The sequence below is a fragment of the Uloborus diversus genome, chromosome 10 (assembly GCF_026930045.1).
Source record: "Uloborus diversus isolate 005 chromosome 10, Udiv.v.3.1, whole genome shotgun sequence".
In the NCBI taxonomy this organism is placed as follows: Eukaryota; Metazoa; Arthropoda; class Arachnida; order Araneae; family Uloboridae; genus Uloborus; species Uloborus diversus.
Window position 1 is genome coordinate 59880145 of NC_072740.1, and position 15474 is coordinate 59895618.

General features: G+C 37.1%; 1 protein-coding gene across 1 annotated transcript in view; it reads right to left on the minus strand.

Moving 5' to 3' along the window:
- Nucleotides 1-15474, minus strand: part of LOC129231017 (zinc finger protein GLI3-like) — an 89310-nt gene that overhangs the window by 46536 nt on the left and 27300 nt on the right. Inside the window, exon 2 of the mRNA XM_054865263.1 lies at nucleotides 1492-1621. Coding sequence (XP_054721238.1) covers nucleotides 1492-1621 — 130 coding nt within the window. The remainder of the gene's footprint in view (nucleotides 1-1491; nucleotides 1622-15474) is intronic.

A 15474-nucleotide genomic window follows, 5' to 3' on the forward strand; every position in this document is an offset into this window, starting at 1 on the left:
TTCAATAACTCTCTAAGCAATTAAAGATGCAAGTGCCCAAAAAGAATCGGCAAACGGTAAGATTTTTACCTACAATTTCAATTTAAGATACCGATTAGTACATTTTTGCGTTAACGCATTACGTTCACGCCAACGCTGACGTAGCAGTTCTAAATGAAATAAAAGTTACTGAAAACTGTGATCAAAAACTAATTACTAATGTCAAAATAATACATAACTAAAAGAAAAACAGTTCAATCTCTGCACCTGGAAAAAAAATTATAATAAAAACACATTAAGTCTTAAAATACATGTCAAGTGCCAAACGTAATGTTGCCAACTAGCAACCATGCTGCCAAAGTTTTCGCCAAGCCTCCCATCAGTCACATGATATATCCATGAACCAATTTTTTCATCAGCAAGTCTGGGAAAGCTCGGTCTACTCCTATTATTAGCCTATGGTCTATGGATTAAACCCATTGTTTCGAAAATTCGTTGCCTTACAACAGCAATATTAAAAGTAATCATAATGAAAATTTTGAATCAAGGCTTCTCCGGAGCAAACATGAGTTTAAAGTCATTTAAACATTTGGAAACTCTACTTTTCACACCCTGAGGGAAACATAGCAGAGAGCTTTTTTTTTTTTCTTTTTTTGTGTGTGTGTACTATTTAATTAAATGAAGCAAGCGTACGGTTTTTTTAGTGATCTTTGTTTTTGTTAGTTCATATTTTGGAAATTCTTCAAATTTTTATATGTTTAAATTCGTTCTTTCGTTTCTAAATGAATATTTGTTGGTTCTTTATACTTATTGCTATTTTACTTTTATGGGTAAGGAAGAAGCTCGATTTTTAATCACGTCAAAGCGGTGTGTTTTGAGTTCTTTCAGTTAAAACAGAAAACGAAAGAAAGTAGCGATTGTTTCTTACAATTATTACTGACCCAGGCAACGCCGGGTATTTTTGCTAGTTAAATATAAATCAGTTATCAAGAAATTGCTAGGACGGGTTAAAAATTGAAACTACAAAAAGATTTCAAAAAGTGAATTGGAAATGACAGAATTTCTTTATGAAAAGGATCTCTAACACTGTACAATGAATGTAATTTTTCAAAACATTATGTTATAAACATCGTTATGTGTAATTCGTGCGGTAATAAATGGCCGCATGAATTACACATTATATGAGATTTACAGAGGAGTGTATGTTCCATAAGACTCGGCAAACTTAAAGTGGAAAAATACTTAAACAGTAAATTATTCTGGATGATTTATCGGGCATATTCATTATTCATTGTATGAAACACTTATCATTACAAATTTACCTGAGCGTTTTTGAAAAAATCCGGTTCAAAGAAATTCATTGTTACTTTTAGTTCATTAAATGGTCAATTACAACATTCTTTAAAACAAATGGCTGGTTACGCGGCATTAATTTTCTCACTTTCTAAGGGCTAATAACGGACAAGAAATAGCTGCCTGCAAATTAAGTGACTTCATAGAGACATTATTTACCTGTTAGAGTGGGCGAGTGCTGCGTGGAGTCGGCTCGGCTCCCACACATAGCGTCCTTCGTGTGTCCTCTGGTCTACAGGAATAGGAGTGTGGACCGAAGAAAAGGCACTTGGAAATTGCAAAGGCAGCCCTGGGGATCGAAAAAAAACCTTGAATTGCAAAACTGGTAGTGCTGTACTCAATTATTAGTTTGATGATTTATATCAAAAGTGCAAAAGTAAAAGTTAAAAGAATAGAAATGATACTTATTGTTTTCTAATAAATACATTGAAATTAAATGTCGTCATTTAAAAAGTATTTTCTTTCTTTATATTTACTTTTTGTAAGAGCTTCTAATCAAAAAATTTATTACACGATGTTTCGTTAATGAAGTAAGTGTTGGTTCCAGGCTTGGAATAATCGACGATTACGTAATCATAATCGTCGTTATCGATTTCATTTTTGTGCAATTGCAATCATAATCGTAATCTGAAAACTGAAAATACCTGTAATCGTGGTCGTAATCGAAATCGTTAAAATTTGATGTAAACACATAATCGTAATCAATTACATTTTTTCGTAATTACTCTATGGCTGGTTGGTACCATAAGAGGATCCTAGAAAGTGTGGCGCAGAAAACGCCAAGGAATCGCAAATCAATACTATCCAGAATGTAAGACGCTCAAAATATGTTAAGATTATTTCGGTCCAGTGAAAAAAGGATTTTTTTTGTGAAATTTTAAAAAGTTATTTATTTCAAAAATAAAAAGCACAAAGTTGGCGCACTTGACAGTATATTTTACAAACACAAATAGCCAGACAACTTCAGGCTGGAACATCTTTGTAGAGTTTTGGGCTACGGAAGCTACAAAAAATACATCTTTTTTTTTAATGCAGTATAGGGATGTGTCGTTCATGACGTCGTCGTGAACGAACGGGTCAAAAACAACGAATCTTCAAAAGGAACGGATCCGTTCGTTCACTTAAAAAATAAACGACCATTCTTTTGAACGGTGAGCAATTCGGAACATTGTATTGATGCACTTGTGATAAAATCAAATGTCTTTTTTTTCTTATATTCATCTTCAAATTTTTAGCTCTCAATCAATCTCAAATGTCCTTTTTCTCAGTGCAGTACAATACATATCGTCGCTTCAGAGCAACAGTTATATATCTTAGTGTTATTCCTGGAATTAAATGTCTTACTGTTGCTCTGAATCGACGATATATTCATTTGAACTTTTTTATATTCTGCTTTATTCATCATTTTTGTTTAATCGTTGCAGTTCATGTGCAGTTTTCCAATGTATCCATTAGTAATGTTTTGTGTAACTTGTTTGGGCTACTAACAAAATGTTTGAACATTCCACCTACTGTCCCATACACCTACTAAAATCCCGCTTCCTTTCTTTTGGTCTTCTATAACATCCCTGTCAATTACCATCTATATTGATTTGGCTTTATTTTTAACCTGCTTGGCAATTTCCAAATCGCTAATTTTACACTCAATTATTCAGAGATTTTTAAAAAGGATTATTACTGTCTTTTTTATCTCCCATTAAAAAAGTATTGTGTGTGTGTGTGTGTGTGTGTGTGTGTTTTTTTTTTTTTTTTTTTTCTGTTCCCATTGGCACTGTGGAATAATTTTAAAGCTCCCTAATATTTAAGGTGAGACTTTTTTTTTAAATTAAGTTATCCGGTACTCCCGTTGAGCTACCGATGCATTTGTTGTTACTTTTTTCGTTATACATGATTTATTGGTAATACTATATATAATGCTGTGCTGTATCTGGAAAAATTTAATAACTTAACTTTTCGACATGCTGATATGGAACCTGCGATTTTTGGCATGGAAAACATATCTTGCGATTCGGCAAATGAGAAATATTTTACAAAAAAAAAAAAAAAAAAAAACACGATAATTGCTTTAGACATAAGGTGACCAGAATTTTCCCCCTCAAAACGGGACGGTTTGGAATTTTAGGCAACATTATGCATAATATTAAAAAAAAAAAAAAAATTGTACTCATTACAAAGTGTACAAATGAACAGATTAAAAAGAATGTGGATTTCAAGAGACACTTATAATGATTCACTTAGTCAATCATTATCAACAAAAACTTTAATCGGAGAACTTTGAGACTTCGCGTTTTGTATTTCCTTCTCTCAGATCAAGGTTTTCAGAAGAAAAGTTTTGAAAACATCCAAAACACTTTAAAATTAGCCAAAAATTGCTGACATGTGTGAGAACTGCACCACCTTTCAATAAATTCAAAAGCTTCAATTGTATACTTCTAAAACATTCCCCGTATTTTTTCCCACTAAACTTTTAAGGTGACATAATAATGTGGTCATTTCCGAAATTTTAAAAGTATTTTTTTTCTGAAAGAGCATGCTTAAAAGCAAAGGATCTAGCAATTTTTTAAATAATTTGACAGAGTTAAATATCAGAAAAAAAAATCATTTAATCGGTTTGCAGATTTAATTTCATTTTTCACGCTTCTGCACATGACATCACACATGATGAAATGCCATTCACTGATGCTATTAGTGCAGAGCGCAATATTTAATTCGCATCTTTACTCATACGCAGTGGCAACGATATGGTTTATATCAAACGTAGAGCGCAATTTTTAATTCGCTTCTGAATAATCATTTCCTGGAAACGCGGTAGACAGCAAGCGTAAGCACTCAGCGCTCCAGTTGAGTAGCGCCAAAGTTCATCACTTGTGACGTCATAAAGACCACGCCTTGTTTGAAAAATTGGACATTTTAAAAAATTAATTAAAAATTAAACGTTTTGAAAATAAAAGATTTTTTTCGCTCCATGTTTTTTTTTTTTTTTTTTTTGCTCATTCTATCAACTTGAGTGAATAAAAGTAGTACTTTTGACTGATGGAAACAACCCCATTGCTACTTTGAAGTTCTTTTAATTTGCCAAGCGTGATTTTGTTGAGTGATTTTAAGAAAAGGTCAAATTGGTTAATATTTGCCAAACATGGTAATAATTTTCAACACACTAATCTACTAATTGCGTGGTTATGATTACTTTGCTCAATTAGTTTTTTTTTTCACTTATGTGATTATACTATACAGTAATTTACAGTTAAATAAGTTACAGTTATGTGATTCACTTATTTTTTATCATCTCTGCTGAAGTTTCTAACACTTCTTCCTTTTTTTTTTTTTTCAAATCCTTAGAGCAGGTTGTTAACTTTCAGAAAACGGGACATGTCTGCGTTTCTCACAATGTGCGGGGACAACGGGACAGGCTGCCAGAAAACGGGACTATCCTGTTCAAAACGGAAAATATAGTCACCTTATTTATACATTTAATCCTGAATAAAGTTTTTTTGATACATTTTTCATAGGCATAGTTTCTTACTTTTAGATCATTTTAGTTATATTTAATTTAAAGAACATTACTGATCTAATGAAACATTTTGAATGTACGTGAGTATGTCGTGCAGAGAGAACACCAGCAACTTTTTTAACTGAACGAAATCGTTCAAATGAACTAGTTGAATGAACGGATAAAAAAAAAAAAAAAAAAAAAAAAGAACGATCCTCTAATGAACGGATTATTAAAAAGAACGACATTGCCCGCCTCTAGTGCAGTACTAGAATAGTGCAGTAGTGAATTTTTGACATCCTCTGAGTTCAAATTATGTTATTCGCAACCACGAGTGTGTGTGTTGTGTGTATATATGTGAGTGCAGGCGTTTATGTAGGCGTATGTGTGTGTGTGTGTGTGCGAATGTAGGCGTGTGTGTTTGTGTGCAGATGTGTGTGTATGTGTGTGTGTGTAGGACATAGACGCCACCGCCCATGTGTGGTCCCGCTCGTGAAGGCTGGTGGACAGTGAAGTTCGCAGAGGCCCAGATTCAAAAATCAGACCAACGTCAACTGCGGTCGAGTGAGAGTAACAAGCAATTCGTGATTGCTCAAAAAAAAAAAAAAAATATTAATAATAACAAATAAATAAACAAAGTAAAAAATAAAGGTGTTAAACATTGTTCCTGCGTTGTCATGAAAGTATCGCGTGGATGTGAAACAACTATTTCCGCGCATTTTAAATTTCTAAACGTCGCAGACTGCTGAAAGAAATGCAGCTTGCGGCTTTTTATATGTAAGTGAGCGTGTTTTTTGTTGTTTTCCGATAAAACATATACACCAATCCCCCCCCCTCCCTCCGGGAGAAATTCGAAATGTACGAGAAATGTTCGAAACGTACGTGCCCTGATGTACAAGACGAATTCTCTTGATTTATGTGCTTATATTCAAGTAATGATCCCTTTCTAAACCAGAAAAAGAATCCGCTTTTTCTCTATATACATATATTAGGATGTCCCCCCCCCCCAAAAAAAAACGACAGTCGATTTTTCAAGTCGTACACCCTCTTATATTTTTCCTTTTAGGTCAAAACAATAGTAAAAAAAAGTTTCATATAATTTGAACAACGGCAACCCGTGCCGACTTGCGTCTGAAAGTGTGAAACAGCATCGTGTACTAGACCGAATCGAAAAAACAATATTTTTGAAATTTCAAAATTTTATGTTCATAAAACGTTGCCCCGAGGTGTCCAGCAGGGTAACTAAAATTTGTAATTTCCTTCAAAAAAATTGATATGTGTCGCGATCGACAGCGCGCTCCGCCAAAAGTGGGGAAGGAGTGAGGGGGAGGAGAGAACGCCGCGCGAAGAAGGGGGCAGTTGACCCCTGGAAGCTCAAGAGGGAAGAGGTACGTCTCTCGGTCCCGTACACACGGGAGGCTGTGATTTTCTTCTCGCGGTTTGCGAGAAGGGCTTAGCTGGCCTTTGTCGGTCAGGTTACTACCCATCATTCATTCCATATTCATCATCATCATCATCTTGTACATAGAATTGTATAAATAAAGCTATGCTTAGCGAACTCTGCTCAATTGCCTCCTCACACCAATCTCACAAGTAATTACAACGGCCCCCGCTCGGCCAACTCCGACATACTGGTGTCAGGAGTGGGGTGTGTGTGTTGAGAGGCAGGAAAACGATTGCGGGCAACGCAAATGACGATTTCATATCAGCGACAGTCAAATAGCTTTCTGGACGAACTTGATCACCAATTTCAACGCTGAATGAGGGACTCTGAATAAAATCTAAGGCCCCGGTTTCCCGTGGAAGGTGGTTCCTGAAAGCGTGTTTCCGATTCGGACTGGAGTGCAGTTTGCTGAGACATTCGAGAGTTCCTGAATAGCCTCTGGCAGAATATAGCAGCACAGATTTGAAGCCTCTATATTGATGGGACTGTGTATCTCCGTCATCCTCCCAGCAGTACAATAGATCGCAAGAGATGTTTTCAACGGTCTCCAGGTTAGTGGGCACTTTTTGGCTGCGAACCCATTATTTATGTCTAAAATACTGAGTTTTTAGTACAAGTTGATAATTTTTATGTGTATTTTGAATTTTGGAATTGCTTATTTTTAACCTTGTCATTTGTAAAATTATTGGTAAAAGAACAAAATGGCCTTTTTGTCTAAAGGGAAAAAACAAGACCTCGCTTTATTAGCGGAGGAGTTAAATATTGAGGTGCCTTTAAATGCGAAGATAATTGAGTTTAAAGAGCTAATTACAAAAAGTGACTCGTATGACGAGGAATTTGTTAAGGGGTGCTTAACTACAATAATAAATGACAGGTTAGAGAAGGAAAAAATTGATCAGCTAGAAGCGGAGAGGAGGCATATCTTAGAGGTCGAAAGGATTAAAACAAATGAATTCAGGAACGGGTCGGATTCAAATCTAAACAAGGAGAATTTTGTGACCCACTTGAATATCATAAAAGGGGCCCTACCAGAAGTTAGGGGAAGGCCAGAAGACTGGCCCTTCTTCTTTCAGGAGGTCGAAGAAATATTTCGACTGTACGACACTCCTGAGGAATATAAAGGTAAAATAATCCTACATACCTTAAAGGGGAGAGTCACATGCCTGAGCTCTAGACTAGGGGAGGAAGGTCAGGAAAGTTATAAGAACGTAAAACAGCTCGTGCTGAGCGAATTCCAGATCACCCCAATAGAATATAAAAACAACCTTGATAGAATAAGGAAAATGGACAGTGAAACATACACCCAATACACTCTACGGGTAGAAGCTGCAGTCAATATGTACATCAATTCTCGAAAAGTCAACAATCTTGATCAATTGAAACAACTACTTATTGCTGATAAGGTAAAAGATGGCTTAAGCCCAGAAATAAAAAAATACATACAGTTAAAAGAGACAGAGAAATGGTTCCTCCCGCGCGAATTGTCTACACAAATCGATAATTACGTGAGCGCAACAGCCCCAAATCAAAGTCGAAATGAATTTAATGAGAGAGAAGGGAAGGCCAAAAGCTACTCAACGGCCAGACCAAACTTTCGGAGCACAGAAAACAGGCAAAATTCCAACCAAGGATGCTTTATTTGTGCTTCGAAGTTCCACCGTAAGAAAGACTGTCCCCAGAATAAAAATAAAATAAAGAACTATAACTTAAGAACAGGGAGTAATGGTCAGGGAGTAAATCATATCGAGGTGCCAGAAAATTCTGAAATCGAACCAGAAAAAGAGGGGACAATTGTGGCTAAAATTAACATCGGGCACAATACAGATATAACAAGTTCAAATACCCCATTAATCGTTCCATTGGAACGGATAAAAATTAGTGTAGAAGGAAGGATTATATCTGCGCTAAAAGATTCGGGGTCCCAAATCACTGTTATAAAGGAAAGTATGTTACCGAAAGGGAGACAGAAGTCCGAAGGAAGGATTCTATTAAAGCCAGCGTTCGGTAAACCAATTATGACGGAGTTGGGGCATTTAAATTTAGCAGTACCCATAGGGGGTAACTCTAGTGTGGTGCACAAGCCAATATTATGTGCAATCACACCGTTTATTTCCGAGGAGGCTATCCTGAACCCAAAAATTTTAAATCTGTTGCTAGGGGGAAATGAAAGCGAGTGTTTGCAACGGGGAACCGACTCTTCGCAGAAAGAGCAAGCAGATGTGTTGGAGGTAGAAACAGAGAAGTTAGCAGCAACGTCCGAGGAAGAAGCGCAGAAAGAGCAAGCGCTCGAGGCACCGGAAAAGGGGAAAACAGTTCGGGGAGAATTGGACGGAGCTGACTGTCAGGGTGGTCTCAGCCCCCAAGAAAAATTTCTCCGCTTGCAGCGGAAGAGCGACTCTCTGCTCCAGGAATGGTTGCTCGCGTCCCAGGGAAAGGGAGGATATTTTGTCCTGGATAATCTGCTTTTTCACAAAGAGAAGGTTGGAGGAATAGAGGTTACTCAGTTGGTTTTGCCTCTGGAGAAACGTTTAGAGGTAATGAAAAGAGCGCATGAGACGCCCTTCGGCGGACACATGGCCGCTAAAAAGACATGTGATCGTGTGCGTTATTCGTTTTATTGGGAGAAGATAAATAAAGATATAAAGGGTTATTGCAGCGCATGCCAGGGCTGTCAGCTGAGAAGGAATGCAAAAATTAAAGATAGGGCACCAATTACCCCCATAACCAGGCCAGAACTTCCATTTCAGATCGTCAATGTAGATTTGATAGGACCTATAGATCCGCCGAGCTCCGCGGGGCACAAATATATTTTATGCATGGTAGACCAGCATACCAGGTGGGCGGAGGCTGTTCCTCTAAAATCGTTGACTGCTCGTTCGACTTGTGATGCTTTGTTGAGCATTTTTTCGCGTACGGGAATTCCTTCCGTGATAAGCTCCGACAACGGCAGGAATTTTATTTCAGGACTCACGAAGGAGTTCGAAAGGAGATTAGGGGCTAGTCCCCGTTTTTCTACGCCGTATTATCCCCAGGCCAATGGATTAGTCGAACGCTTTAACCAGACTTTGAAAAATATGCTCCATCATGTAATCCGAGAAGATGAACGGGGATGGCACAAACAGTTACCCTATCTTCTATGGGCGTATCGGGAGGTTCCGAACAGTACTACGGGGGTGTCACCGTTCTTGCTATTATATGGGAGACCTCCCGAAGGGCCATTATCTATATTAAAGTCGACCTGGACAGGGAAGGTGCATAACGCGCAATTAGACGTGACTCCAATTAATAAATACTTAGACAATATGCAAATGAGGTTCGAAGAAGCCGCGAGATTAGCTAACGCAACTGCAGAGATCCAACAAGAGCGGATGGCGCACCACTATAATTTAAGATCTTCGATACGAGAATTTAAAGAGGGAGAGCAAGTTATAGTGTTAGTTCCCGATTCCACAAATAAACTTTATGCACGATGGCGGGGTCCCGGCGTAATAATAAAGCACAATCAGCCATATACGTATGTAATAAAATTTGAGGACGGGAGCACATGCAGGGTGCATCAGAACAAGATACGGAAATTCGTGGCCTCCGTCAACGCCTTGAACGTGATATTTGAGGGAGACGAAGAATTTGGCGAGGTAATAAATGTGCCAACAGAAAAAGATCTGAAGTTTAATGTAAAAGAAGAAATTAAGGGCATAAGTCCCGATAATCTAACTAATAATCAATGCAAATTTTTGAGGAAATTGTTACTTGATCATAAAAAACTATTTGAAGGACCAATACGAGTGGCTAAAGTACGACCTCATAAAATTGAATTGCTACCGGGGGCTATTAGATCTAAGCCGCACCAATATAAAATTCCTGAGGTGTGTAAGGGGGAAGTTGATAAACAGATTGACGAATTACTAGCTTTAGGGTTAATAGAAGAAACAGACGCGGAAGTTGTGTACCCTATAGTGTGTGTAACAAAGAAAGATAGTACAATTAGGGTATGTACTGACTTTCGAGCTTTAAATAAGGTTAGTCAATCGTCTAGTTTTCCTATGAAAAATGCACAAGACCTAATGTTGGTGGTTGGAAAGGCTTGTTGGATAACGGTGTTAGATCTTTATAAGGGATATCATCAGATACCTATGGAGGAAAATTGTAAACATTTAACTGCGTTTGCAACCCATTCTGGGGTATGGCAGTGGAGAACCATGCCGTATGGTCTGAAAACATCGGGAGCCACGTTTCAGAAAGCGTTAAATGAGGCTTTGCAAAAACATAGGAATTATGCGCAGGCATATATCGATGATATCGCCATTTTTTCGACTACGTGGGAACAGCATTTGGTCCACTTAGAAGCGGTCCTGAAGGAATTAATAAATTTAAATTTCACTGCCAGATTAGGAAAATGTAGTTTTGCTAAACACAAAGTAAAGTACCTTGGACACATTATCGGGTCCGGAACGCATGCCCCTGATCCGGAAAAACTAACGGCAATAGAGAAACTGAAAAGGCCAAAAACAAAAAAAGACGTCCGCTCTGTTTTGGGGCTAATGGGTTTCTATAGGTCGTATGTAGAGGACTACGCACGTATCGCTAAACCACTGACGGAGTTGACCAAAAAGAATGTTCCGAACCATGTACCGTGGGGTGTGGAAGCTGAGAGGGCATTCGAACAGTTGAAATTAAGGTTATGCAATGCCTCCTCTCTGGCTACTCCTGATTTCCTTAGACCATTCCAAATTTATACCGATGCTTCGGATTTCGCAGTTTCGGCTTGTTTGACCCAAAAAGACGAAAATGGCCAATTTGTTCCAATTGGGTTTGCAAGCCAAAAGTTGTCCCAAACTCAGAAAAATTGGTCGACCATCGAAAAAGAAGCTTACGGTGTGCTCTTTGGACTCAAGAAGTTCGAACACTGGATCTTCGGTTCCGAAATCCAGATTTTGACTGATCATAATCCGTTAAAGTTTCTGTCTGTAACAACTCCACGAAGCCCAAAGTTAACAAGATGGGCGTTAGCTCTTCAACAGTTCAACGTTAAGCTGAGTCACACACCTGGAAAGGCAAATCAATCAGCCGATGCACTAACACGGCTAGAAATTGACTGAAAAGACCTGCGAACTTTTCGAATCGTTATGTTTTCATGCTTATTTAATTGCATTTATGTGTGCTATGTATTCCAGAATATTATTTTCTTTTAAGCATTTCAATCAAAATGTTATATGCGTGAGGTTCTCTCCTCGGCTCTCTTGTGAAAAAAGCCTTATGGGCATATTTCACGCTTAAGAAGGGGGCTATATGTCGCGATCGACAGCGCGCTCCGCCAAAAGTGGGGAAGGAGTGAGGGGGAGGAGAGAACGCCGCGCGAAGAAGGGGGCAGTTGACCCCTGGAAGCTCAAGAGGGAAGAGGTACGTCTCTCGGTCCCGTACACACGGGAGGCTGTGATTTTCTTCTCGCGGTTTGCGAGAAGGGCTTAGCTGGCCTTTGTCGGTCAGGTTACTACCCATCATTCATTCCATATTCATCATCATCATCATCTTGTACATAGAATTGTATAAATAAAGCTATGCTTAGCGAACTCTGCTCAATTGCCTCCTCACACCAATCTCACAAGTAATTACAACGGCCCCCGCTCGGCCAACTCCGACAATATGTTTCCATGTATTTTCTTAAAAATGTAAGGTAAATTTTAAGAAGTTATCAAGCTGAAAAATATAAACATCAAAGTCGGTAAATAGCGTTAAATGCAAATTTTTGCTTTCTTGCAATATTTAAGTCTTCCACTTAATACTCAAAATATCGATTTTTTCAAGTTTAATTTAATTTTTCATTTTACCTGTATTATTATTTTTATTATTATTCGTTTACAAATGTTGGTTTGAAAATGTGTTCGCTAATAATTTTTGAACTTGATATTTTGTTTAAATGTATATGTAATTTTTTATAAAATAAATCGAAAAAAATCAATTTTTTGACGAAATTTATAAATTTTAGGCCTCCTGCTGGGCACCTTGATATTTTTTTAATTTGGATAAATATTATTATGGTACATATGGGGCTATAGGGGCAACGTTTTATCCACATGAAATTTCGAACTTATTAATTATTTTTGAGCAATCACGATTGCTTATTGTTCTCATTTGACCGTTTTTGGTGTCCGTGCCTTTTTCAATTTGGACCAGAAGCCTTTGCAGCACCACCGCCCACCGTCCTCTGCTGGCGGCGCGGCGCGGCGCGGCTGCTCCGGTTTTGAGCTATCCGATCTCCTGGTCGGAGGCGTCCATGTCCTACACACACGCACGTTCACACACATACACACACACGACTTCACACACATACACTCACACACGCCTACGCACACACACAACTATGCACACGTAACCGCCCAGGAGGAGAGGCAGGCTTGGGGGGGGGGGGACAGGAGCCATTTCTAGAAACAATAACTCCAATAAGTAGGGTCCTGTCTCAGTTCGTGATTGCGAAAAACATAATTTGGATTCAAAATTTCAGAATTCAAATTAATTTTCTTTTTTCTTTTATTTTTTTATTCGGTCTAGTACACAATGCTGGTTTACACTTTCAGGTGCAAGTCGGCACAAGTTGCCGTTGTTCAAAGTATGAAACTTTGTTTACAATTGTTTTTACCTAAAAGGAAAAATATAAAAGGGTGCGAAACTTGAAAAATCGATTTTTTTTGGACACCCTAACATTATATATATATATATATATATATATATATATATATATATATATATATATTACACGCACATGTACAAGAGATTGAAAAATAGGAGACCACCAAACTTGCAACCCCCCCCCCCCTCACTCGCCTTTCCCGAGTGTGACTTCTTGATGACTAAATGGACAGCGCGGTTGTGCTAAAGGTATAGATTTATACAATTTTTTGGAGAAGGCCTAAATTCAGATTTTGATGGGGGGGGGGGGGGGTGAAAATTTGAAGTTACGGTACTGATCCAAATCTTGCTTCTTCAATTTTTCAATAATGTTGATATAATTTTTGTGCACTTCTTGGACTTACCGTAGTTTCCGTTTTGCTTTTTCTTCTTCGGTTTGTTTTTGCGTTCTCTTGCTTTTAATTATGCTCGAATTTTCTCTTTAGAAGAGATTGCTAGAATGGCTGGTTTTAAACATTCACTAGCGGAGTGCTTGTGCTTCAATTTCGTGTTTTAGGTGGTCATCTTTTTACTGTAAAACGTACCGCTGATACAATGCTCTAATCGAATGAGATTTCTCACTTCTAAAGATATTCTTTCTGCATCCTTACTATCATTGACTGGATTTATTGCTGAATTGCTTGGTTTGTTAACAGCTTCATATTTTCATATCATTATTTTCACTATCATTTTAGTCATCAACGCTCTCATCTCTGACGAATAGTGGGCGGAGCATGTAGTGACACTGTCACGACGTGGCTCCTTGACCTTGTCACTACTAGCCCCGTGTTACGCCAGTTTAAACTTTATTCAATAGTTTCCGAAATATTGTCATAATCAACAAATGAAATGCATAGAATAACAGCTCAAAATATAAGTACTTAAATAATGTTAGAAATGTTTTCATGCCTCAGTATCCATAGTGTCAATGACAATTTTTCTTCATTTTTTTAAAGTTTAATTTTAATGTTTATCATTATACTTTCCTTTTATTCGTGACATATTTTTGAGAAACTCATTGGCGGATTTACCGCGTCGTAAATGTAGCAATTGCAAGAGGTTCCCACGACTATTAGTGGCCCAAAAGGGGACTCAAAAATGTCAAATGCGCCTAATAAATGTTTTACATAGTTCTGTGTTAGAGAGGAGATCCTCAAAAATGCATTCCGATGGGCTCACAAACCTTTAAATCCACCACTGAAGGATGTTATAATTTTAATTTCTTTGACTCACTAGATAACTGGAGTCATATCAGGAGTGGAGCGGGTGCAAAATATAGACTTCAGTTTTTGTTACCTAAATTCCAGTATTTAATCAAATACAATAAAATACTATTTAGTTCACCGTGTTTAGTTTATCTTTCAGGCAATCATTAGATGAAATGAAGCAGAATAGGTATTTATTGAATTTATTTCGTTATTAATTGACTTAAGTCCCGATTATAACTGAGTTATTTCAACTAATAAGTTGTTCTAATTAGGAAGCAAACAATAACCTTTTACTGTGTAAACAGTTCATGATAAAACCAATTTCGAGCGGGGGAAAAAAATGCAATTGGAAAAAAAAAAGGCAAGTCAAAATGGAAGTTAAAATTATGTATGAAAAAGGCTAGCTTCTTGTACGACTAATGAAGAGTTTTCATCATTTTGATACCAAAGTGAGAAAAAAAAACTTTCCTTATTGTCTGACAATGTGATAAGGATGAAAGTAATCAAATCACCAAAACAAAACTTAAGGGAGAAAGATGAAAAGAGCAAGGAAACAAACATTTCACACAACATGCAAAAATTAAAAAATAATTCCAGGAATAATAAGAAATTTAGAAAGCATAACTTAAAACAATTCACAAACTTTCTCAGAATGGCCTAAAAAGTTACTGAAAGCATATTTAAGTGACGCAAAATTTCAAATTAAATTAAATATTAAAATTAATGAAATTAAAATTGTATAGAATGTAAAAGTTAAGTTTAAGAAATTCAGTTAGTTAAAAAACAGGCAAAATACATGTTGAAAAAACAAAACGACGTAAAATGAGAAGAAAAAAATAATAATAATTTTCAAGTAAAAAATAAAATTTTTATGCAAAATGAAAATTTATGCAAATGAATTTCAAAAAAGCAGCATTGAAAAAATTCAAACTTCTCTGGAGCATTTGATAAATTATCAAAAATCTATTAAATATTTTTTTTTTTTTAATGTAAATGAAAACGATGAAACAAATAAATTCCGAAGTGAAGTAGAAAAATCGAAGTAGTTAAAAGTAAACAATCCCTGAAGCAATTTTTAATTTTTGAGGGTAGGAGCGACCATACTGATTTTTTGCAGGGGTAACCAAAATTTGCAGATCGGAAACTGATCCATGCAATTAATATTTACCATATACCCAGAAGAAACTCAAACTTCATTTCTATTTTTCACAAAGCTTACTAGATGGCGCTACGTGTACTCAGTTCTTTCGGCTTAGCTTTGAGCGCTTTGTTGACATTGAATTAAGAAATGCCCGCATTGAAAGAAGAGTGAATAAACGCAGGGGGCAGGGGGG